This window comes from Microcebus murinus, chromosome 9 (assembly GCF_040939455.1).
Source record: "Microcebus murinus isolate Inina chromosome 9, M.murinus_Inina_mat1.0, whole genome shotgun sequence".
Taxonomy (NCBI): domain Eukaryota; kingdom Metazoa; phylum Chordata; class Mammalia; order Primates; family Cheirogaleidae; genus Microcebus; species Microcebus murinus.
In genome coordinates, this window is record NC_134112.1 from 88,355,139 (window position 1) to 88,382,435 (window position 27,297).

At 43.2% G+C, this 27,297-nt stretch overlaps 1 protein-coding gene across 1 annotated transcript in view; it reads right to left on the bottom strand.

Annotated features, from left to right (window-relative positions):
* DGKI (diacylglycerol kinase iota) overlaps positions 1–20,973 on the bottom strand; it is a 409,987-nt gene extending 389,014 nt beyond the window's left edge. The window contains 2 exon segments of the mRNA XM_020289707.2: positions 20,593–20,847; positions 20,849–20,973. Coding sequence (XP_020145296.2) covers positions 20,593–20,847; positions 20,849–20,973 — 380 coding nt within the window.
* Between the last annotated feature and the right edge of the window lie 6,324 nt (positions 20,974–27,297).

The window sequence follows — 27,297 nt, forward strand, 5'->3', positions numbered from 1 at the left end:
CACAATCAAGTATGAAAGTGGGGAAAAAAAGACATTCTCAGACATAAAAGGATGCTAAATATCTACTCCCCATGCACCCTTTCTAAGTAAGCTACTACAGGGTATTTTACATCCTGAAAACTTTTCAATTTGGTCATCTAAAAATATGAAGAAAGTTCCTAGGGAAGAGGCTCATCTAGGAGGATGCTGTTCTTTTTCTTGAAATTGGGTGCTCCATCAAACAAGGCATAAACCAAAACTGAGATATGAAACCTAAGAAACCTAGAAAACAGAGGATCCAACTGAGGAAAATGGCCACAGAGTGTCAGGATAACAGAGAAGAAGGAGAGTATGTAAAGATCAGGCCAGAAGGCGCAGCAGGAGGGCTGTCCACAGGAAAAGTCATGAGACTGATCCATTATGTGATCCATGATTAAATGCAATAGAAGACTTATGGTCCTGCTAAGAACTTTGTGGAAGAATTAGGAATTAGGCCATATAAAAATAATTTTTAAAATGAGACCAATAATACAAGAAAGGAGAGGTCTTCATAGCACATTGAGTGGCTCAGCTCTGGATAAGATTTACAAAACCACGATAACATAAAGTTATTAATAATTTAGATAAAATTATAATATGAATATATTGTAAGGATGGAGGAAGAGACACATGGGAGTGGGATAAAAGAGAACTAAGTTCTCACCTTCTCATAAGAGACATTGAGAAAAATTACAGAACAGCACTTAGTAGCATATGATGAATAAATACAAATGTAGACTCCAGAAGAAACAGTTAATACATTACAGCAGCGTTGGGGAAATGGGAGTTTGGAAGACACATGGAGAAGGGAACTACTGGATTTTGTCAGAAGCCCTGTAGTTCTAACTATGAAGTATGCATTAAGCTTTGCTTATGTGTTACTTTGATCAAATAAATATTATAATTAAAAATGAGACAAAAAAGTTTGCTAACCCTCACATACCTGCATTTGCACATCTCCAAAATGATCTGTACTGTTAGTAAACCTGCGCTCCAGAGTTGTCATAAAGAAATTCAATTATTCTGAGATGTTCATAGGATCTTCACATTGTTTCATGGCAGACGGCATACACATGATTCAGCATGGTATGATGGTGGTAGTACTATCTTGCGCATATATAGAGAGAGAGCTATACAATTTACAATGTGCCTACCTCATTCCACTCAATCCCAGCAACCATGGTGGACAACAGGTGTCATCAACCTCATTTTTCAGATAATAACATAGGGGCTCAGAGACAGCGAGACCTATCTGAGAGTCAGCAGGTGACACACAAACAAGCAAACCCCATTTACTTACACACACACACACACACACACACACACACACACTCAGTAGTAGGCAGTAGTATTTTCTAACACAGTGACACAGTAACAGACTTATTTTCTGTGTTTGTTTACACCTTTGTCAATCTAGGGCAGTGAGGAGCAAACATTTTTGAATAAAGGCTATCAAGAAAGTTGGCTCACGCCTGTGAACCCAAGCACTTTGGGACACCAAGGCGGGAGGTTCTCTTGAGGCCAGGAGTTCAAGACCATCCTGGTCAACACAGAAAGAAAGAAAATTGTGGGTCATGTTTTTTCTCATTTAAAATAAAACTGGCTTTATTGAGTAACGCAGAAAGAAAAGTGAAATTTTGCATCTTTCAGTTTAGTACTGTTGACTAGATTTGAAACTGAGGGGTTAATTTGATCAGATCTGCCTACCATGATTCTTCTTGGTCACTTGCTTTTTTGTTATTTTTTTCCTTTTTCCATAAAGCTGCAGGCCACGGTAGCTGAAGGCTATGCCACTAAATGCTGAAACATACGTTCCTCTGTCTACTTTATAGATAACATTCACAAGGCGCCATGGTAATGGTCCTTTAAGCTGTTTTTCAGGAACTTGGGCCAGCTCTTGTGCAGTTCAAACCAGTGGAGACCACCAACCCTATTTTGATGTCAGAGAGACAAAAACTCCACTCTCCAGTCATGCTAAAGCCACCGTTTTCTGCACACATGTCCTGTGAAATGCTATGAACCCCAACTACACTTGCACAGAACCAACCTGTTACTTCATTTTTCCCCACTGCCAATCACCTTTTTCCACACCTCAGACCACGCTGCTTCCCTAACCCATAAATATCCCTCAGCCTTATCTTCAGGGAGACAGGTTTGAGAGCTGTTCTCTTGCCTCCTCACTCGGTGGCCTTGAGATTAAATCTTTTCTCTTTTGCAAAACCCACATCACAGTGATTGATTTACTGTGCTTGGCAGAACGGACCTGCACCTGCCCGGTAACAGAATTATCACATTGCTCGGTGGTCTCTACATTCTTAACAACTGGATTTGGCTGGAAAATAGATGAGTTTTCACTCCCTAATCCTGAAATTAGTTTGCAGGTTGTATCTCCATATCGGCCAGACCAGGTGAGCCTGTGAGGCCAAGGCTGCTCAGCACTCTGGGTGGCCTTGAAGCAAGATTCTACTCTGTCTTGCATGTTAATATTACTTTGATCTAAAAGCTGCTCTCTTTTTTATTTTATTTTTCCATTTATATGAGAAAAATGATTTTTCCAAAATGCGGGGCGTGAGCGAGCTCCCAGGCATTGCAATCCAACGTACACAATGGGGAGAATAAGCCGGGCATCGTTCTAATCCTTCAGGAACAGGCCTGAAAGCCAGCGGACAAAATTGGTCACACTGACTCTCCTCCACAATGTTGCACTCCATTTACTGAAGATTATATCTGAAAAGAGTGTGTGGTTTGCGGCTAAAAGCAAACCTTTTTTAGCTGCAAAATTATCTGTCGTTCTATTAACTGGTCCAACCAATCTCTGTTCATATAATAGAGTTAGAGAGCAACACAGCTCTTTGACAGTGAACAATGTTTAAGCTGCTCAACTGCTATTTTCCAATAAATTCAGAACACACATTTCTCCCATTAATTTGTTCAGTGGTTTCTAAGTATTGGAATCTGGGGGTGAAAAAAAAACCTATCCACTTCATTTTAAAAAAGGTCCAATGATGTGAGTTTTGTACGTTTCTCCAAACGGTTTAGAAAGAAAGTCCCCAGCCCAGAGGCGAGCCATGTTCCCAAATCTTCCAAGTATTTACCTACTTAGAACTTAGGACAATGTTGTTTTGCTAAAGTATTACTGAATGGAACCATTTATTATATGCTTTATATAAAAAATGATTTCATGTTCAGACTCTGGGGACATCTCACATTCTCATTACCCAGTCACTCTCAGATTCTCATCTGAGAGTAGAGATTTGCCCTCCATCCTATTGTCCTGGAGGCATGAGAAGAGCTTGGCTCTCAGCTACCATGGCCACTGCAGAAAGAAAAGTGCTCTCTGTTCCCTCTTCATGTGCTGGAGGAGGGAGGAAAGTTCTTGTCCACACTGGAGTGTTTGGAGGCAGGTCAGGGTGGAGGTGTCACTTCTCTGGCAATGGCTTCTGCAGCACGAACAGTGGTTCCAGAAGCAGAGGAACTAGTGATGGCCCCGGGGGTACAAGGACCTCCCTACATTGGAGTATGGAACATTACCTCTCAGCTCAAAAACCTCCAATGGCTTTCTATTAACTGCAAATCCCACCTTATTCTGATGGCATTCAAAGTCTGCCATAATGACTATTTAACTTACCTTCCCTCCCTTAACTTCCACTATGCTCAAAGCAAAGTTACTCTACAATTCACACTGCTTACAAATACGTCATGCAGTTCCACCACCATATCCTTTCTCATACAATTCCTGCTGCCTGGATCGTTTACCAAACTCCCCCCTCCTTGTGCTCCTGTCTCCGCCTGTGAAATCCTACCAACCCTTCGAAGTCAATGCTCCAAGAACACTTCTCCCCAACAGAACTGCCCTCTCCCTCTTTTGTGCTCCTACAGCCCAGATCCAGTTACCATCATGTGCATCACGCTATTCCTACTGTCATACCTTTCTTTGTTCAAGCTACTGATGTCTAACAAGTACAGAGTAGATGGGACTCCTAGTAAAAGCTGCTTATGTGCAGATTCTTGTATTAGTGGAACTTGTTAAAGCCTTCCATTTCTTCAAAACATTCCAATGATCCACTCTGGGGGCTTTTCAGAACAGAACACAAACAAAGAAACTGTGTTCCAGAATTCTGTTTCTAGTCTGCCTTTAGGGCCTAGAGTGTGTTTCTCCGTTAAAGCAATGACATGAACAAGTCCTTTAGCTCCCCTCTGTACCTGCCTATCTTTTCTTCCTCTTGCAAGGCACATCTAACCATCACCTGCTCCAGACCTTCCTCCACTCTTCAGTCTGACGTAGGTGCCCTTCCTCTGGGCCGGGTAGCACTCTATCTCCATCACCTCTCGTGTTACAGGTCAAGTCCTTGCTTGCCTCCAGACTATAAATTCTTAATAACAGAGATTCTTATTTCTCTTTAATTTCTAGTGCATTTTATTTCTTTGGCATATAGTAGGCACCCAATACATTTTTATGTACTTCCACCATAAGTTATAAGCAACTCAAAGCATCCTTAAGGTAGAAATCAAGTATTACTCAATTTTGGATTCTTCACTAAAGACTTAAAATAATGTCTTGCACACATATAAAATTAGTATTCCATATCTATTCTTATAAAATAGGTAATTTTTTATCTAGGGGACTGCTTGTGTTGTAAAACATACATAAAAAAAAAACCCCAATGTTCTCCCAAAGATGCCTTTTTTTTAAGTATTTTTCCCAGTTTTCAATATCAAGACTTCAAAGAAATACTCTGTGCGTGGAAGAGCCTCAGAGACCATTAAGATTCATGTATTTCATTTCTCATCTTCTAAAGCTTCTCTCCTTTTTCATTTCTCATCATCCTCACGAATTATCTCACTCCCTTCAGCAGAGAATGCACATTACTCGGGTTATTTTTAGAACACCCTTGTGTGCAATATTGGCAGTTCAAAGCACCAGATAGAATCCACAGAAACACACACAGATTCTCCTGGGGCTTTTGCTCTGTCCTTGAAGCTCTTTTCACAGTTTCCTAAGGTCTTTTCCCTAGGAACCAAGTGAGCCACGGTAAAAATTTAAGTCCGTGCATTTACTTCCATGCCTCCCCGGTGAATTTACAATAAATATTTATTGAACATGATGGGAACTAATGTCAGGAATAAAACAGGGAGCCTAATAAGCATTTTTCTGTGACACAGACATAACCTGAAGCTACACGTCCACACTCCAAGTTTACGCTCTCCATCTTGGACCATGCCCTTGTCCAAATTTCAGCAACTGACTGACAAAGCCGCAGTAATGCTCTTCCTCCATCTTTCATTCTACCTCCAAATACAAGCACCACATGCTGAGCTACGTATTTTAGATGGTAAAACAGTCAGCCCCCCCCTGCCCCCCACAAAGCTATAGAACATGTTTTGTTACATCTAGAGCTCGATATGTTTGGCAACGTAGGGGAAGATGCAGTTTACAAAGAAAAGAGAAGACAAACTTCCTGTCCTTATCCTTATATAACTCAGTCACCACTGTGATGAGGAGGGGGAGGGACCTGGCAGGTAGGATGATGCAGAACACCAAGGATTCGCTGTCCACAACACTCTCTCCTTCCTAGTTATACCCCTAAAGCATAACTTCTTAACTAGAGTTCCTAATTCAAAAACTATATCATTCAAGGTTATCATTCAAAGGATGGCTGGCTAGAGCTTTCTATAGTTTTCATAACTTGGTATCTTGACACTAATCCTTCAGAACAGCGCTTTTCAATGGAACTTCCAGCACGGACAAAAACGTGTTCTATGTCTGTGCTGTCCAACATGGCAGCTACTAGCTACACATGGCTATTAAGCATTCAATGTGTGGTCAGTGTGACTACGGAACTGGATTTCAAATTCAGCTTATTTAATTAGTTTTGACAGGCACATGTGGTTAGTACCCACTGTCCTGGACAGCACAGCCTTAGTGCTTGGAATAGTAAAACAGAGTTCTCTGGATAAAATAAGTAATCTTCTTGGCCACCAAATATAGCTTTAGCTAATATACAAATGGATTTATCAGCTGTGTCAACTGCCTGAAAGAAATTCACTGAAACCTCTCAAATAGCTTGAGCCCATTTTAGAAGAGTTGACCACTGGCATTTCTCCACTAGCAGCAGAGTCAAGGGGAGGGTGACATAGGCATACGTCTGAAAAATAGATACAATACAACAGAACTTACGAGAGAGCTCTCCCTTTCTTATTCAGGAAAAAAGAGAGAAAGAGAGGGAAGGAGGAACAGATGGATGGACGGGGGAAAGGGATGGATCATAAACACTTTAGAAGAGTTTGGTATCTGCAACAAATATGAAACATGCCAAGTAAGCATTTAGCCAAACTGAAATGATGAATCTTAAGTAAAATGGCTGCAACCTAAGCAGAAGTTTAGAAATGTCCTCAGTAATTTGTTCAATAGGAAATGTGGCAATTTGACTTTTTTTTTTTGAGACAGACTCTCACTTTGTTGCCCAGGCTAGACTGAGTGCTGTGGCATTAGCCTAGCTCACAGTAACCTCAATCTCCTGGGCTCAAGCAATCCTTCTGCCTCAGCCTCCCGAGTAGCTGGGACTACAGGCATGCGCCACCATGCCCGGCTAATTTTTTTTCTATATATATTTTAGTTGGCCCCATTAATTTATTTCTATTTTTAGTAGAGACAAGGTCTCACTGTTGCTCAGTCTGGTTTCGAACTCCTGACCTTAATCAATCCTCCTGCCTCAGCCTCCCAGACTGCTAGGATTATAGGCGTGAGCCACTGCACCTGGCCGCAATTTGACTTTCAGAATGAGTTTTGCAGCCATTGGTGTGCACTGGGGTGCTAGTCCACACCCACAACCAGTGGAGCTCCATCTGCAGTGTGTAGGTGTGTCCTGCACTAGGGCACCCAGAGGAGGCCTGAGTGCCACAGGGTAAATCCAAGCTAGGGCGCCCAGAGGAGGCCTGAGTGCCACAGGGTAGATCCAAGCTAGGGCCGACCAAGCTCTGCAGTGAGGGAGGACTTCTGTACATTTGTCCACTCAGACTGAGGACTTGCTTCTAATTTGAACAAAGGCACCATATGTACTAGTGTTGGCCTTGGTTGGACCACCAAGTGGACCAAACCACTTTTAGTTTAGTCCTCCATTTTTACGAAGAAAGCCATGGATTTCACAGTATGCTGTCAAATTAGAAAGAGTCAGAAAGTAAAAGTGATGAAAAACAATCAAAGGGATAAGAATGAAAGCAGAGATGGTTCAGTCTAAAGAAAAGAGGGCTAACGAGATATGTGATATTTGACTTCAAATACCTGAAGACCTGTCACACAGAAAAGGGAAGGTGAGTTATCCTGAGTGTTCTCTAAAAGTGAAAATGTAAAACCAGTAGGTAAAAAATAAAGGAGTCAGTTTTGGACTCAACATGGAGGCAGCATAGTATAATGGGGGAAAATGTGGGCTCCTTTAGGTGACTTAGAACTGAGTCTGAATCCTGAACCCATCAAGTAATAGCTCTTCGACTTAAAACAAGTTATTTTGCCTCTGTGAGACTCAGTTTTCTCATCTGTAAAACAGAGACAACTGAAGCAGAGAATTGTTGTGATAAATAAGAAAACAATCAAAAAAGAGGCAAGAACGTACCTAACATACCAAGTATTCATTAGAAGGTAACACATTCATTTTTTCTATAACAAAAACTCTCTAACAATTAGAACTGACCAATGTATAACTCTCTCCCTACTGAGGCCGAGAACTCTTTTGGCACTCTTATGGTGAGGATGTTCACCACAGAGGCTAGTGGGCCATTTGCCACTGATATGTTAAGAGTTAGATTTTTTTAAAATCAACCCTGGTTAACTTAAGCAAAAAGGAAGTTTATTGGGAAGATGTTGGATAGTTCACAATTCAATATAAAGGCACATCTAGAATGAAGACAGGAACCAGGACAGCAGAAATTGTCCTACCAGGACACTGCTAATGTATAGGAACAAAGTGGCAGTTGCTTTTACAGTCCTTTAAGAGTTCAAGTCCGAAAGAGTCAGGTTGTCCAAGCTTAAGTCACACACACACTTGGTGGTATCAGGGCAGTAAGAGGAAGCCCCCTACAACAGCTTCCAAAGACGTCATTGGTTTGCAGGATGGAGAGCCAGGAACTTAATGTACGGTCCACAAGACTGCACACAACGGGGTAGAGGTGATTCCCAAAAGGAAAAAAAGGGTTTTGTATTTATACATTTATATAAAGATATAGCACAGAGTAATGCTTAAGTGCACCAGCTGGGGAGTTCTGGGATTCAAATCTTAGCTCCATTCTTTGCTAGCTGTGAGGCCCTGACATGTTATTTCATTATTTTATGCCTCAGTTTCTTCTTCTGTAATGATATACATAGTAAAAACATCTACCTCATAAAGTTGTAAGAATTAACTGAAACCATATATGTGAAAGCACTCAGCACAGTCCCCATCACATAACGAGGCCTCAATAAATGTTGTTGTTACTATATTAATAATATTATTATTAATGCTGAGGGAGTATCATTGAGCAACTCACAGACATGCTTCCTCTGAGAGACACCGAGGACCTCGCCCCTCCGTGGTTTCATGCCAGGCTGGGGAGTCAATGGTATTAGTCTTCTCCTCCCCAGCCCTTCGTGACTTGATTTCCCCATCTAGATAATGAGTTCCTCTAAGGCCAGAGCTGTTTCACTAAAGCTGTTTTGAGTCATTGTAAAAAATTACTTTTTATTCACAATGAAATATAAGAGAGGCGTTAATTGCTAGAGAGATGCTAAAACCAACCATACTAAAGAACCCAGCACCACAGTGCGAATAACCATTTACCATTGTGAATTCATCCTTGTATTACTTCTTCCGAACATTACTTTTAGTTCCTGGAAGAGGTACTTTGCCTTCAATGGGAGGGCAACTTACTGGAAGTTAAAGACCAGCTTCCAAGCATCCCAGCTGCTCCTGTAAAGAGTTGTTTTCTCCCAAATGGCTCAGGGAGGGGAACAGGGGGAGCAGTGTTGTGCAGCACACTCTTCAAAAACAATGAAGTTTGCTCCCTTAGCAACTCCCAGGGAGCAGTTCTCTGAAGCAAATATATTTGTCTATATGCATATAAGTTTCGCAGCAGTTTGGCAAGTTATAACAGAAATGCCTTAAAAGACAGGACCAAGGACTTCCACACACAGATCATTCAGCCTTCAAAATTACTAAGGGTGCAATCAGAAAAACACATCACCTGACAGCGTTATATTTTGACATCTCCCCTTCATACACATACCTCGAGGGACATTAAATATGTCTTCCTTTGTACTCAGACCCTTTTTCCAAATAAAACTGAACTCCATGACTTATGTTATCCTTGCACAGCATTTGCTTTTATCTTTATTTTTAAGAGCCTTCCGTTTTCAGCAAAATCTCAATAGAATAAAATCTTGGCCACAACTCAACTTCTTGGCTGCAACAAAATTTCGTACTATACCGTATCACTTCAAAAAACTTAGAATTCTAAATTATCCAGAGTATTCCATTGAGAAGTTATCAGTGAATGTCAAATATGGCTTCAAAACATACCTGCTTGTCAGTCATATTTTCTGGAGACTCTTCCAAATCCTTAAAATTGCAAGTCACCTGCGCTGGCTGCCCCTTGCTAACAGCGGGCAGAACATGGAAGCCTGGCAACTAGGTGACCAGCTATACTGCTTTTTCTCCATATATTCAACAACTATACCGAGGTTGCTATTTCTTCCCCTAAAATCTCTGAGCCACAGGAGCATACGCTCTATGGAGACCTGAAATGCAATTGCTATAAAAATGAAATGCTATTCTTGGAATACCTATGTCATTACTTGAACTGAATCTCCTTTACAATGAAATGGCTGCTGCTTAGCAACTAATGCAAAGGAAGAGCCTGAATCTATCTCTACCTTTTTTTCTTCTGCTCTAGTAGGAGGAGTATTAAACATATACCATCATGCTTGTGGCTTCATGCGTTCACGTATACAGGAAGAGTAATGAGGATGGCAATGAGGTCGTCGTCATTGTCAATGCAATACGGGTTTGGTACGGCGGCTGGTGGTGGATTCCAACTTTATCTGTTGTGATTAACAACTGAGATTAATTCAAGTAAATAAAATTAACAAGAGGGAAATGTTGCTAACTATATTTCCATATATCCATGTGTGGAATCAATACCCTAACGTAAAGAAGTATGATACTTCAGATCCCAAAACCAGCCTGAGCCTGGCAATGTCCCTTACTGGCATGTGTCCTTGGGAAGTCACTGAGCTGTCCTGACTGTTTCCTTAAGTGCACAATGACCACAAATACAATATCAGGTTGCCTAAGATTGTTTTGAGGGTAAAATTAGATCAATTATGTGAAAAGAGTTTATAAATGGTAAGCCCTAAAAGCACCACACACAGTTTTATTATTATTAAAAACCTAAATTTAGTCAGTGTAACGGTTTAAGAAATATCCAAAAGTTTGTCTTTAAAAAAAAAAATCCCTTAGATTTTGTTATAAGTAATTCCACGCTGGCTCATAGAAAGCTTCTGTTTTAATCTTTAAATAGCTTGGATGTTTATTTTTGAACTTAGAGATTTATTTTCCTAAGAAATTCTGAAGGTTTTCTTCAAATGTGAAAGAATGACTCAGGTTTTCGCAATGTTCCTTTGGAACTTTCTAGGTGTCTATAACTGCACACATGAACATACTTATGAATTCTGAAAGATACTGTTATGGAAAAAAACTCATATTGCAAGGACTTGCAGCCTGAAAAGGTCCTCTAGTCAAAGGTAAAAGACACAGGTCTTCTAAGAATATTTTTTTAAAAAATCAAATGGTGCTGGCTACGCTATTTCAGCCACATAACGTGCACATACATTAGTCCTGACTTCTTCACTGGATCCCAGGCCCTCGTACCATCACCTGCCCCCCTTCAACTTTCACTCTGATAACAACAAGTCCCAAGGTTTTGTACTGGAGGTGGAATCTAAAATGGGCAGTTCCAGGCTATAATCCCTGCAATCATTTCCTGGCCCCAGGAAACTGGATTTATTCTCCCATTTCACGTAATGGAAAATTCATATAGTTTTAAAAAGAACCACCACGGGAAGCTGAATCTTGGCCTCCCCACAACTCACCGTGGTACGTGACTATTCCCAGAGCAGAGTCTTATGCCTGGACACAGATGGGGTGATTGTTCTCTCCACCTTAGTCACAGCCTCTCTTCTGTCCTGTGTGAGGCCGGGCTGGGCCCACAAAGGTGAAACACATGGGTCTCTTCCCTCAAGGGATTTTGGTCTAATAAGCCACTAGATTGGGAAAATCTGTCTATTTGTACTCAGAAAGGGAAATGAGAAAGGGTGAAAGTAGAACCAGAGCAAAAAGCTGCACTAAGGACACAATATGCAATAATATGCAATAAGCAAATATGGGCACAGATCTTAACTCGGCCCCTTACCTAGCCATGTGACTACAGGCAAGCTGCTCAAACTCTAAAACCTCAATGTACTCATCTGTAAAATGGAAATAATAATAATCCCTACTTAATTAAGGGTTTGATGAAATACTGTATCTAAAATGTTTAGCAGCTCTTGGTACAGAGTAAGCAGCTCTTGGCATTGACAAAAATCAGCAACTTTGGATGATTAATATTCCTAGGTAGGAAGGGAAGTAAACACTTGCAGTCACTATTGGAATCCAAGAAAAAAGCTTTTCTTCCTTCTCTGAGCTGCATATTACAAAAAGTTTGGAAGCGCATAGGTTGCCTTTGCTGCCTTGGGGCCTGTCAGAAACCCCTGGAAGGAAAACAACAGCGATGTCTGTAGCTTCCTAGGCCACTGTGAGAAAAGGCTGGTGTTATGGACTGGTGTTTGTGTCTCCCCAGAATGTGCTCGTTGAAATTCTAACCCTCAATACGATGGTTAGAGGCAGGGCATCTGGGAGGTGATTAGGTCACGGGGGTGGAGCTCTCATGAATGGGATTAGTGCCCTTTTAGAAGATGCCTAGGGCAGCTTCTTCCCTCCTGTGAGGACACAACTGGAAGGCTGTCTGCAGCCCGGAAGAGAGCCCTCTGACCAGAACTCGATCATGTTGGCACCCTGATCTCAGACTTCCAGCCTCCAAAACTGTGAGAAATAAATTTGTGTTGTTTAGAAGCCACCCAGTCCATGATATTTTGTTATAGTGGCCCCAGCTGACCAAGGCAGCTGGGAAGGTCCAAAGCAGCCACATGGTTGTTCACTCTGTCAGGGAAGATCATGCTCTGCAGTTTCCGGGCCTCTAGGTTTTTCTAATTCTATCTAACTTGACATGCTGAGGACAGCGTTCCAATTGGGGACAAAAAGAAACACACCATAGCTTCGTCTTTGCATTGATAGGGGTCCAATTTAAAAGCGAGAAACTTTTAAATCAGGACCTTCTCTCAAGAACCTCTATAGTGATCACTTTCCGTGTGAGAGAGATTGCCTCAAACCCTGTCACATACATAAGGACGATGATGACATCTCAGTCCTTTGGGTCTGAGGAATGTTCCAGAAGTTTGCCTCAAAATGATACGTGGTAACCTTTCCAGCTGCTTCCACATAAGCTTATATAAAGCTCTTTTCATCTTTAAACAAATTTCTTTCAAGTTTTTTTTAACAAAAATGTATTTTTTCATAGAAGTCTGACATCTTTCCCATATACAAAGGGATGACACATTTTTAAAAGTACTCTAGTCCCCATCGCTTCTCGGCCTTTTGGCTAAGATCAAGTGTAAAAGGACTCTGGTCCTTTCAAGGAGTCTACTTTCTGGCTACTTCCTGAAAATCAACATGATACACAAAAGCAGTCAAACTGCCTTATCTTTGCCTTTTGGAGGGGAAAAAAAACGGATTTATCTCCTCAACATTTATTTCACAGTCCTGAGCTAGTTTTATTTCTTCAACAAATATTTAATAACCATCTACTACATTTTTAAAAAATAAATTCTGCTGTTTGGCCCGGTTGAGATAATTGACAGAAAATCCCAGAAGGCTGAGCCTTCCATTTCTGAAATAATCCGTGGCAGGTAGCATTGGTGAAGCTCTTTTCTCTGATTGCCAGGGCATGCCAGCCAGCCATTGTCTGTATATACAAAGCGGACAGCATCGAGACAGGCCAAAAGAGAAATAACCTCTGTCCCGGAATCACAGGGGAGAACTCTATTTCTAGTACCGCTGCCTTTATCTACTTGTCTATTGCTGACAAGGCGAAGCTCTGAGACCCCTCTCACCCAACCCCCCACGTCTGGCTTCCTGCTCTCAGATGACCAGCCTGGAGTCCAGGTCATTGCTACCTGATTCCTCTGCACTCACTGTGCCTGTCTTCTCCGGCCTCGGCCTGCTGTCCGCTCCAATTTCCAGAGCACCCAGAAGCGGCCTTCTCCTCTTCACACCCCCTGGTAAGAATGATGTTTTAATAAGTTGTGAAAGGCAAAGTCCATATTTTGTACCTTAATGAATGCCAAAACCTGTAAATTTAATTTCCAAAGTGTTTATCTGTCTCATTTTCATGTTATCTGAATAATTTTATCACCGGTTACTGACATTTGACTTATGTTCAATATTTTGAAGACTAAGAAATAAATCAGCTCCTTAACTGGACTTCAGTATAGATGATACCACTTTAACAAACACGTATAGCATTTACTTTGCGACAGGCAGCATTATAAATATCAACTCATTTAAATTTCAAATAATCTTACACGGGGAGTACTACTATCACTACCATTTTATAGATAGGGAAATTAAGGCACAGAGAGGTTAAGTAACTTGAGCACGGACACACAGCAGGAAGAGGTGGAAATCTGAACCCAGGTGGTAGGGCTCCAGAGTCAGGGCTCTAAGCCACTACTCTACTCATCTCTCACGTAATTGAATGGCAAGAAAAATGAGATTTGATTGTGGCTCAATTATTACTGTTTTAAACATTGAAGGTTCCCCCCAACATCCAATAAAAGCCAGGCTATTAATATTAGAGCTTAAACCAGAATTGGTTCTTTCTCAGAACATTACTTATGATTCTGAAAATCCAAAGGCAAATCTCTATTTGAGCAAAATTCAGGTTAGATGTAAGAACTACAGAACTCCCTGTTAGAAAGCTGCTGCTTTTAAAAAATGATGTTCGCAACATTTCAAAAGCTCACAAAACTGAGGGCTGGAGGGAAAAAAAAATTCAAAATTTATCTACAAAGACCTTTCTTCCCACCTCTACCCAACCACAGCCCCTTCCCTCAGCCACACACACCTGATAATTTAATTTTCTCTAAAACAACCCAACCAGAGCTCATGCCACCTCTCTCTGAATGCTACAGGTGTCGGGATACTCACAAGCCACTCTCCAAGTGCTTTGTATGTTACGAGAATAAACAGTAGCAGGCACTTTCTTGAAGATTTGGTTATGAAGCGAGCGAAAAACAAAGCAAAAGCTGAGAGCCACTGAGTGGACTAAAGCATTCTTCCTAAAAGAACTTTCCCACCCAAGGCCATCAGATGGGTTGGAAGGAAAGAGTGAAGAGTGAAGTAACCCCGAGTAGAGGTTGCTAGCATGCCCTGGGCCTGGCTGGGCGAGAGTCAGGACTCCAGGAGTGCTGGATGGCCCTCTTTCTGCGTTTCTAAGTCCTAATCACAGAAGGAAAACTCAACAGAAAATTCCCTGAGGAGAAAATCAATGCTGCCCCTTGTAAAGGGATGAGACCGACAGAAAGAGAACCAGAGAGCTAATTAGTGCTACTCAGAAGGCAAATTAAGGCCTTTTCTTTGACAAGCTGCAAATAGCTGGTTAAGTAAGAGTTTCTGCCACCCCTCTCCAGCCTCCAACAGCTGGCTAAATGGCTGATGCAGGTACGCAGACAGGAAGTTGTAAACAGAGACCCAGTCCTGGGCTGCTGGACAGAGTGGAAATGAGAAAAAGACAGACGTTGCTTTTAATAGAAAGGAAAATGGCAATTGAGATGCACCGGGAATGCATAACAGTAGTAGTTTATTTAAAGATGGCAATTAAATGTATTCACTCAAGAAATATTTATTCAACACCTACTGAGTAAAAAGAACAGGATTCAGAGATTCAAACAATAAGGTGCAATTTCTGTCTTCAAAGGAGCTAACAACTTAGCTTAGAGAATAATAATAATGCAGAAAGTTAACTCCATGCAGGGCACTATGCCGAGTGCTTTACATAAAGTAACTCATTTAATCTTCAGAACAAACCTCTAAGCCGGGTATAACTATTAGCCCATGTTAGAGAGGAATATGCTGAGCTTTAAAGAGGTTACATAATTTGCCAAAGATTGGCTGGAAGATGTCAGGTTCAAACCCTAGTCTAATTTCCAGAAGAGAAAATTACAATTTAGTCCTAATGAAGCTGTTTGAAAGTGCTCTATGAACAGCGGGGAGGACTAGCCCCCCATCACTGACAGTGGACCCTCTTGAGCTCATTCTTAACCAGGAGGTTGCCTGGTGAACGAGCCAAAGATGAGTTATGGGAGCACCATGTGCAAACAGGCATAATGTGGCATTTTTATTTCTTTAATTGTTTACATTACATTAATTTGTTATGCTTTGCAATAGGTTCCAAATAGTTCAAACAATTAGAAATTATTCGATTTCATAGTTATTTTGAGAAAATTAAATTTTAAGGGAAAAACCGCCTAATGGCTCAGGTTTTGTTTTACTCCTGATCTTCCTTTCTCAGTTATCCACTGTAAGAAAAGCTCACATGTCACTATTTTTTGCAGTAACTACTGTCCTAAAACTACAATTATAGGACCTCAGGAAAACTAGTCTCCATAAGATCTGTGTTACCAATGCAAAACCATGTAAGAAAGCAAATGTCGCAGCCCAGCGGGTAGGCAACAGTGCTTCCAAATGCTTCTGGTCTCACAGTATACTGAACTTCAAGCATACCTTGGGTTGCACAGGGAACATGTTCTCAGATCCCAGCCCGAGGAACACAGAGGGTGTAGCCAGCCTGGGCTCACTGGGAGCTCTCATGTTCTCAGATTAGAAACTGAAGTGTTGGAAAGAGCTAGCTCTAGTCTAATTTAATTTGGCCCCATGAGACAGTGCTGCTGCTCTACGGCAGAACTGAACACCAGCAAAGCTCTCTTCAACTTCTCTATCCCCGGAATTCACAGGACCAGCACTGTCACTCTCCCAGGTGAAAGCCAAGCCTCTAACTGATCAATTAGAGCAGAATAAGTACTCTGGCCACTGGGTGAATTGAAATCTTGCCCAGCGTGTACCCTAACTGAGGAAGTTGACAGTCAGTACCTAAGTAATTACTGAGGAAAGAATTAAATTAGAACCGAGGCTTTTATCTGATCCTAAAGTCTCTAAATATGTGTAAAGCACAGGTAAAAAAACATAAAATAAAAGTGATGTACAAAAAAAGCAAGCTGCATACTGATATTCAGGAGAGGAAAACTTCGGGAGAAGTGTTCCATGATTTCAGTGCAAGGAAGAACAATGTATGTGTTATCCTACTTGGCTTCCAACTCTTCAGATGTTTTTCTTATAATAACAGAATCTCACATAAAACACAAAATGTAAATACTACGTCCCCATCATCAACCTAAAAAGAATAATAGGTCATTTTTCATCTGGTTGCTTAATCTAAGAAGTTTATTTCTTGCTGCTATTTCTATCTCATAACAAAACCTCCCTTTAAGAAGGGTCTGATATTACCATCTTGGCTTATAAGCAGAGAAACTGAATCATAGGCATCAACATATCATAAGTAACGGTAAATTCCCAAGCCTCCTTACTGGCAAAATCATACTTCATCATTCATTTTGCACTGCTCAAAGAGGCACAGATGGGCCTACTCTTCACTGGACCTAGGCTCACCTACACAACATCTATGTAAATTAAAAGGCATGTGAATCTCTAAATAACATGAGCATCTTCACAGAGATGACAGGTGTCACGTAGGAGGTTTTGTTCTCAGAAACAAGTGTATTTGCTGACGATCATGAATTTGTATTCATTTTTATTTCTGAAATAATAGAGGAGTTCCTTAAAATTATATCAGCAAAGGGCTGCAGTCCAAAGCACAAAGTATACAAGAGATAATATACCTAATATATAATGGCCTGTAGTATAACAGAAATGAGGTGGAAGAATAGCTCCCACTGCACATACGCATGTGCACACATACACACACGTGGAGAGACTTAAAACCTAAAAAAATAAATAAATGTTTAGAGAAGCAGCATGATGTGCTCTGAAAAGAAAGTCCTTGAGAATCAGATCTGTATTTAAATCCTGCCTCCTGCCCAAGATCTATGCTTCAGGTTCACTTTCTATAAAATGGAAATAGTCATAATCACATCATGGGACTGTCACGAAGATTAAATAAGATAGAATATACAATAAGACTTAGCACAGTGCCCACCACATAGAAAACAATAAACATCAGCTACCTTCGCCTTCTTCTTCTCTGTGTATTTCTGAAAGGGCTTTTTAATTTTACTGACTTAAATGGGAATTCTTACAGTAGTTAAAAAAAAATGGTTCCTACACATATACAGTCATTTACACATATATATCTGTTGCAGCACCATAATTTGCAAAGAGAAAGGAAGTAGTAATTTTAAGAGAAAAGTACCAGCTCACTTGCACTGCCTTTTAAAACCTTCAGCTTTGTAGTCGACAGAGACTATTTGCTCTAGGGGCGCAGATTCTGAAATAAAGGAAAAATTCTCATGGGAAAAATGGTTCCCAAAAAAGCCAACAAAGAAAAGATAATGAGGGGAAATCTAGGAGTATATAAAGGAGTTTATTTTACTTAACAAAGTAAAAGTCAAGCAAAATGAATAATCTGCCTCCAGAAATGGTTATTTAAAGGCTTTTTGTAAAGGGCTCTGGTTCCTAAAAAGACAGGAGTCAGTGCATATGCCCACCCACTCCTCATTTATTTTTAAACCCTAGCTTATATGTTCCTTAGCAACAGAAGGAGCAGATGAGACCCCCCTACACACACAGAGACACACACACACCCTCTCTCCCAAAGCCCCCTTCTTCTTTACTGTCAAGTTTCATTCCAAAAATATTCATGTTCTTCAAAAGGATATTTTTTACCTACCTGCAAATCTCCACTTCTCCACCTCAAATGATCCCTTTTACACAAGCAGCCATGCTGCACGCTCTAAGTGAACTCTTGTGCTTAGACTCCATTCTGTGAGGCCTTCCTGCCTCTGCCCCATGAGTTCTCATCAGTACCTGTCCTCAGGTGCTGTCCAGAAGTGAGGTGGCGTAGTCTTCACTGAGGACCAACACCCAGCTCAAGAGCCAAAGGTCCCTACAGACCTTCGGTAACCCCACCCCTCCCCCAGCAAAACAGTCAGGCCCAGTTAAATCAGAGTCCAGCCCAAATGGCCACCATGGCCAGTGAGTAGGCCATTCACCACAATGCTAAAAGGGAACAAATAATAGTGATCAAAATGGAGACACTCTCGAGGCTACCTAGGACAATCGTGTGCCAGGTGACTCAACCTACCTCTTCACTGTCCTTCCTCTGACTTCGGGACTGCTTGGCCTTGTTTGGCTGGGCAGAGTTTACAAATTCAAAGATTAATTGTTTAGTCTCTCAGGGAGGAAAAAAAATAGGGCAGCAACACTTGGATATTCGTGTACTTAAGTATCGCCTGAGGAACCTTTTAAAAACTCTCACCCACAGAGAGTTCGATTCTGTAAGTGTAGGGTGGTCAGCACGTTTAACCAGCTGCCTGAGGTGATGCTGATGCAGGTGGTTCATTGATTGGGAGACTGTAAAGCTTTATTTAAAAGGAAATGATGTTCACGAAGTAGAATCCACCTCCATGGATTGTTAAGACAAATGCAACATCTCATTCCTCTATATATATAAAAAAAATATGCTGCATTTGTGTTCACGTCTATGTTTGTGTGTATACACACTTACACATGTATGGGTGAGCATGCAACCCAGAAAGCTATGGGCCCACACAGTATGCATTTCAAGGAGGGAGGCTCAGAGAATGACCCCTGCCAAGAGGCAAGCTGAAATGATTTCCCTTGCAAACTCTGGCTCTGTAGCCTTACCCAATGAGGAGTCTGATGAATACCAATGAGACAGGAGCAGCCCACACTGTGCTCCACGTAATCACCACCCCGCTCCCAACTCACAGCTCCTAAATTAGGCTGAATGTAGTCCCTATTCTCCTGAGGGCCAGACAGGCCATCGTAACTAGGAAATAGAACTGCCTGTGTCCCAGCATACCTCCCTAGAGCTACCCCACTCCCCACCACCTGTCTATTTTTAGAAACCAAAAGTATAAAAAGAAAGATCCATTTGGACCTGATCTGTGTGAGTAACTAAGAGAACAACTCAGGTGGGGAACTCCCTGAGCAGGCAGCGAACAAAATGCACGCGAGGGACGCAGAAGCAACAACCTCCCCAGAAGCCAGCACTTAAGACACAGAGCACATCCCCCCGCGACTGGACCTCCAGGCCAGGCAATGCCTGTGGGGTCCCAGTGACTCACACACCTGCCCCCACACATGAAGCACACCCTCGCAAACCCACACACCTCTGTCATCTGCTTTTGCTTACATAACAGCACATGGTGTGACAGGCTTAATACTTTATATGGTTTTCGGGCAGGGACAGCTAACTCAAAAGGAGTAGGGTTACAAGAATGTTTTTACAGACCCCTTTTCCAGAAACTCTGGGAGCCCTAAGTGCAAATCTTTGTCAATCTATGCTTGCTTGTCGACAAGCAGCAAGGGCAGTCTCCGCAACTCCTCAAACCTGTCAGCATCTTTATTCTTGCCTGGGGATGGCGGAGGAGGAGAAGGAACCTACTGAATCTTCATTTCTCGTTGTTGGATTCTGACACAATTTGGGGTTATCTTTTACCTCATTATGTGGCCATTGATCCCACACTGTCCTTGACTCACAAATACATCCATGCTCATGCGTAAATAGGGTCCCCCATTCTCACTCACACTTGGCCCTAGCCTTCCCCGGGGGGCCTCCCCACATTGCCCTCCCGGGCACACCCAGGGGAGGGGGGGCACGTGTAAATGTAACCTCATATCCAGTGGCGTCCTACAGACAGAAACCACATCTGCTTCCTCCTCGATGGGGCATTTCGAGGCAGGTCCAAGTTCCACAAGGGTTTCTCCTCAGCACAGCGCTGCTCTGTTCTGCCTGCCACTCGGAGTGATCTCAGCTATCAAGTTAGTGCCAAAGGTTTACCCAGTGAAATCTGGAAGGCAGGGGGAGTGGTGGAAGATGACACCGGCTCAGGGCAACTTTGACGACTTCTCTCAAGGCAACTAGGCATCTCTGTGTCTGCGCCCCCTCCCCTCGCGCACACACACAATTGTTGTTGTTCCCTCCTCCTCGGGGACCTGGCGGCTCTCTCCTCTCACGGGGAACCAGGCGCCCGTGTCTTTCCTTCAGCCTAGACTGTGGGGATGGAAGAGAACCCGTGTCCCCAGGAGGAAGAGGAAGGAGCGAGCGGAGGGACAGCCAGGCGCCCCAACTCCGCGGAAGCGCTCGGGGCTCCCGCCGCGGCGGCACCTGTCTCGGCGCCGGCTCCGCGCCTACCTGTAAGAGACCTGCTTCCGGAAAGTTAAGTTCCTCAGTTTCTCCTCCAGAGCCTCGTCCTTCTCCTTCTGGCCGGCGGCCGCGGGCTCCTCCAGGGCAGCGGCCCCCGCCGCCGCCGCCCCTGCGCCCCACGGGTCCGCGCCGCCCTCGGCGCCCAGGCAGCAGCTCCCGGCGCCGCTCCCGCCGCCCGCCGCCCCCTGGTCCTCGCCCGCCGAGGGGCTGGGGTTCATGGCGCCCGCTCCGGCGGCCGCGGGGAGCCCAGGCGGCGCCGCTGCAGAGGCCGGGCCGGCTGACGGCGCGGGCGGCGGCGGCGGGAGCGCGGGCAGGTCCGCGCGCCGCTGGCAGGGGCAGCAAATGGCAGCCCCTTCCCGCAGCATCCATCCGCGGCTGCACCGCACCGGGGCATTGTGGGAAACTCCGTGCCTCCACTCCCCCTCCCCGACCAATCAGCGGCCACCTCTCCCGGCCCCCCTCCGCCCCCTCCCTGCCGGCCCGCGCCCTCCAGCCCCACTGGCCTTTTCCTAAATCGGGAGCAAAAGCCAGGCTGAACCTGAACGCTGCCCGCAGGCGACGGGCTGCAGGGGACGCGGGGCTGGACGGACGGGGCCGCCGGGCTGGGGACGCCGGCACGGACACGGGGCTTCGGGAAGGGAGCGCGGCCGGGGCTCTCGTGCCGCGCCCTGGCGCGCACACGGGGAGACTGGGACCCGGCGGCGGGGCGCCCTGCGCGGGCCGGCGCCGCGTTGGCAGGGGCGCCCGCCGTGGTGCGAATCCTCAGGCGCGCGATGCTGGGTCGGCGTCCTCCCCTCCGCCCTTCCCGGGCGCAGCGCCGGGGCGGACGGAAGGCGCCGGACGCGGGGAACCTGGGGACGTGGGGCAGCAGCGTGGTCGGCGGGAACCTCGGAGCGACTTCGTGCGAGGTGTGGATTAAAGGGGTGGGTGCCAAGTTCGAGCCTACCTCCTCTCTCGGGGCGAGGGCTGGGACCCTCTGGTCCCTGAATGTCGCCGCCCAGCTCCTCGCCCCGTGCCTTCCTTACTCTAGGCGCTCGCTCAACGGCTGCTCATTTGGTTGAATGGGATGGCAGGGCCCTGGGCGAGGCAGGGAGCTGAGGGGAGACAAGGGGGCGACATCGAGGACCCGAGCGCCCGGCGCCTCTGCCGCGTCCCCGTGAGGCTGGGACCACCCGAGCTTGCCGTCTCTGCAGAATTTGTCCGCCTCATCCCTAGTTTTTGTTTCTAAGAGTATTAAAAATTCTGTGTATTCCGAATGATGTGGTACAAAGCATTTAAGACAAATCGTTTTCCAAATTACAGACTTCCACCCAAGAAATAGCTGCTGTCAACAAACACAAGAAAGAGCTCTACCTAAGGGTGGGTGGTGTTCGCCACCGAACCATACAGGGGCGTGGTGCTAAGGGAATCAGACCTGAGAACGGTTTCAGGGTGGCTTTGTGTGTCCACGAACAAGTTGCTTGATTTCTTTCCCGTTGTTTTCTCATGACAAAAGTTAAGAGATTTAACAAGATACCTCAAACTTCTTCCAGCTCCCACGTTCTGTAATTCTCCTCATCTATATGTTATATAGCAAGACAAAGGTAAAAGCACTTCCATAGTGGAGTGAGGAAACGTAATGAGAAAAATAGAAACAGCTAGCAGTTATGAAGCCCTCGTTTATATGCAAGTGCTGTACTGAGCACTTCCCACACCGCTTCTACTTTGTCACAGCACCCCTCAAGGGCTCAGGATCATGCAACTATTATAGAAACTGGCAAAGCCAGGAATTACACCCAGGCTGCTTGGTGGTAGGTCTTTGTGCTTCGCCCTGGCGCGGTGCACTCCATCTTCAGAAGCAACACCATGTATTAGGTGATTTCACAATACCTACTGTACCCCTAAGACCAGGCAAATGGCATCTTAACCTAACCACTGGCACAGCTTCCTCTCTACTCTCACTACTCCCAGCCATATCTTCCCCAATCTGATCTCCAGTGTGAGCCTCAAGATACTGCTGTTATGTAATACCTCCACCTAAAAATCTCCCTGATTTTGTTATGTTGCCTCATACTGCCATTAGGGTAAAGCTCAAACCACTCCTTAACTGATTTTTCAAGGCCACCGTAGTGGGTGGTGGTGTACTCCTCACTTCCCCCTCACACTGCCACACTGTCATGATAGTGCAGCTCTGAACTGTCCTGTGTGCAAGTCCCACGTGTTCTCTGCTTTCTCCGATCCCATCTTTGCATGTGTTGGTCTGCTGTCTCCTGTCCCTTGCTTCTCCCATCTCTAATACTTGCCAAGCTAATTTCTACACCCCCATAAGATTTTAGTTTACATGCCTCTCCCTGCCGGAAGCCTTTGCAGGTGATGCCCTTCTAGACTGTGTTGGGTGTACCTCCAACAGGCTCCCATTGCACCACACACTAAACTCAGACCTGTGACTGTCACATGTCTATCTCTCCTGCAGGTATGTGGAGGCTATATGTTGTTTATCACTGTATCTCCAGTAATAATAAACATATGATATAGTAGCTTAATAAGTATGCAGACCATGGGCCATGATTAAGTGTTTATTGGCTGAAAAGAGGAACATACATGGTTTTGAACATATAAACATATGCTCAAATTCACTCATTGTAAAAGAGTTTCCATTTTAAACTATACAAAGATGCCATTTTCAGAATAAACAATTTGATAATGGATAGTATTAGTGAGGGGGTAGGAAAACCAACACTTTCTCAAATTGTTGGTATAGTTTAACTGGTAGAGTCTCTCTGATGGGCAATTTGGCAAATGTTTATCAATTTTTGAAAGGTACAACTTAAATAACCTAGCCATTCCACTTCTAGAAATGTGTCCTCTGATACACTTGTAGGTGTACACAAAAAATTTAAGACTGGCAGAAATCTAAATTACTAATTTAGGTAATTAGTAGATTAATTGCTTAAATTACTAATTTAAGTATTTGCCTAAATTATTATTCATCCAAACAATAGAATTCTCTGGAGCCATTAAAAGAAATAAGGCAAATTGATATATATTTTAAATTGATATATATATAAAACAATCTCAAACATACAATGTTAACTAAAAAAGAAAAACAATTCTCAGAGTATTTAGTAGTATGCTATCATTCATGGAATAAAGAAGATTGATACATAGTATTTCTGGAAAGATCCATAAGGAAACAGTGACACTCAAGCAGAGTTGAGTGGCCCTAGCTAGAGGTTGTGCCTGATTAAATCAATATATATCAACAGGAGACAGAATGTCTCCCAGGTTATCAGGAGAACTAGCTGGACCTATCAGGTGCATATCTTCATGTTTAAATAGCATATTGGTGGGTTGTTAAACAAAGGAAAATAGGATTTAAAAATGATAGTCATTGCATATGCACCCTAACTCTATTGTGGGGTTGCCTTCTGAGAAGTTACTTAAAATATTAGTCATTCTCTTAGACAATTTATTTTTCTTTCTGTTTTTCAATGATCACTAAGTAACATTGTAACTATTCATTCAACTTCATAGTTACCTTGACACTAAAAAATGGGATTCTTGAAAATGGGTCAAAACCATTTCAATCACAGAAAAGGAAATTGATGTTCTGGTTTAAAAATATATCTTGCGTAATTTTGAGTAACGTAAGCAGATAAACAAGAAAATGAGCATTTCTGGGTATGTTGAAACATCCAGCCTTTGGACCTACAAGTCTAATTCCAGACCTCAGATGGACAATTTCTCCATTACTGGACACAGAGCCATGCCCCATTAGGTGAGCTTCTCAACTCATCATTCTAATATCAATTGCTGTTCGATCTAAAACAGTTATCATTCTAGTCTTGAATACTAAACTTGAAGTCTCCTAAATTCTAGTCTTGATAAAAAGGGCTTCAACATGAAGTTTTTAAAGAAAGAAGAATTTTTTTTAAGTCTAGGTAAAACTATATGTATGTAGCTTTCAGGAATTTTCAGGAAATAACACAGAATCAGGTTTCTTAATAAACGAGTGACACATGCACATGAACACATTGATGACCTCAGTTATTTATAGGCCACAGAAGGATAATAGAGCTTTTTAAAATGTTATTGCTAAAGGAAAAAAGAAAAGGAATTTTCTAGAGTTGAGCTTATAGATATCATATTGTACAGAAATGACAACTGAGCTCCCTCACAAAGCCCACAAGGCCCTACTAGGTCTCTCCTGTGCCTCCTTGGCCCCAGCAGTCCCCTACTTTCCTACTCAGCTCTCCTGACCTCCCATTTCTTTCTCATGCAAGCTAAGCTTATTCCTGCCTGCCCATAAAGCTCTATCTCTGAGGTTCCCAAACTTCCTCAGTTCACACCACCCTTAGTGTCTCAGTAATTATCTTTCCTGGCACCTGTAGGCCAACATTTAGGAAGAAGAACCTAACACTTATGTTTATTAAGTAGTTAGGTGACAACAATTTAATAAGCATTTATATCTTGACAACTTTAATAGCTATTAAAAAATAATATGCATAAGTGAAAGAAAAAAAAATGTTTGTATTTCCTTTTTAAAGCAGCCACAGTTACTTACTAATAGGATAACAATGGCGCGGAACAACTCCTCAAACCTCAGGATCATATTGGACGTCACCACCCTTGTTGCCTGTTCTATATTGATTTGCATGTGGTATTGCTCTTTTATCAGGGCAACCACCGAAAACCCAGCTTTGCAAACATAAAGATATTATGGAAAAAAAAGATAGTGTAAGTGTTGAAACTGTCAACTACCTTGAACTAGTACTACTAGTATGTGTGGCGTCTACCAGATGTTGAGTATCACCGGGTTTCCCTCAAACACTATCCTGCAGTGTCCCTGTGAATGCCAGTGTGAATGCACACATGCATGGCTCAGGAACTGTGGCTTTACCCCGTATTTTTGCATTTTGTTTGTTTTTGCTTGGGTTCTCTAGAAAACAGATCCCAAGGCAAAGCTTATGAGCCAAGGCTTTACGGGGAATTGTAATCCCAGGATTTAAGAATGAAGGGAAAAGAGAATCAAAGCAGAAAAGGAGTGAAAGTAAATTCAAGGTGGTGAGCTATGAAATGGCTACAGCCTTACAAAAAACATACTGCTTGCTTGGTCACGAGGACTTCTTTTAGACGAGATTTACATCATTGCACCTAGGAACATTCTGTCTTCAGGAGAGAGAAGAATTCATCTGCCAGTTTCTTGCTGTCTCGTGTTAAAACAGGGTGAAGTTTGTCCCATAGGGAATTAATTCACCCTCACATCCAGGTTGTGTTACTGGGTCTTTATGGCAGCCACTAGGGAACCCAGATCCCCTGCCCCACAGCAGGACTCTGTTCTTTTCAGGAAGTGATGGCAGGAACTTCTAAGCATAGAGATTGATTGGGCCTGAACACCAAGCTGTTGAGTCTCCTGCCAGTACAGTCTCAATGGAGCCTGTGCCAGAGTCTGGCCATCACTGGGGGGAGGCTGAGTGGGGTGGCAGAGATACCATGCAAGGCAATAGCAACAGCAATGACAGCTGGGGCTCTCCGTTGAGCAAGCAAAGAAACAAGGGCTTGGTGGGACAGGTGCGGCCAAGCCACGCTGGAGACATAAACTAGGTCTTGTACATGCTAGTTCTTCTTAGTCATGTCTTACCTTCCATGTTAACTCTTCAGAGAAGCCTCCCTGGCACTAAACTGCGCTTCCCAGACATTAGCTGACACATAACTTTGTTCTATTTTCCTCCTAGTACTTCCCACTGTCTAAATGCTGTGGCTGTTTACTTCCTTGTCTTTCTAGTCCTGTTGGAACATGAGCTCTATCTTAGCTAATGTATACAACAAAATGACACTGGACACACAGTAGGTGCACAACAAAAGCTTACTGAATAAATAAATGAATGAATGAGTGAATGACTCTTACCCAATGCTCATTTGCCTAGAAGGAAAATCCATAGGTGGATTGGGAAGGTGCTGGGATTTACATTTGTCAACAAGAAAGGGAAGAGGGGCCCCACAGAAGGACTGTGTGTTAAACATGGAGTTGAAGATGGGCAGGCTTAGATCACTGCCATACAAAACAGGAGGCTACAGTAGGAGTTTGTTGAATTAGAATGGAGAAAAACAGTTTAGGTTCTGCCGATAAGAATTTATTGCCACAGGCAATCTCTAAGCTAGGTTTAACTAAAAATAGAATGATTACCTCTCTGGGAAAGAAGGGATCTTTCAGATCATCCAGTCCAACCTCCCATCTGTTCATGGCGCTCCCACAGCGTCTCTTCATGGGATTCTTATTATCCTCGACCAACTGAAGTTACAAAAGAATCACTACTTTCTGAGACAGCCCAGTCATTTTCAACAGGGTATGTCATGAAGTTCTTTCCATTTTTTATCATTGTTTCTCATTCTAACTTCTGATGCACCAAAAGTAATTACATAACTTACAGTGTTTCTGTATTTGATTAGCTGGTTTGGGGGCCAGATTAAGGAATTAACATGTATTTCCATTAAATTACCTCTTGCTGTGTTCTGACCATCATCTACTCATCCAAGAGTTGGTGGGGTCTGGAGTCTATCATTCACTGCATTCACTCTACCCATCTTGGCTTCTTACCAAAAGCAGGCCTGATCTGCAATATACTCAATAAAGTCACCAATAAATTTCCTCCTGAAAAAGGATAAGGTCAGGGCCAGAATATACAATGCACCTCTAGAAACCTGAATCCGGGC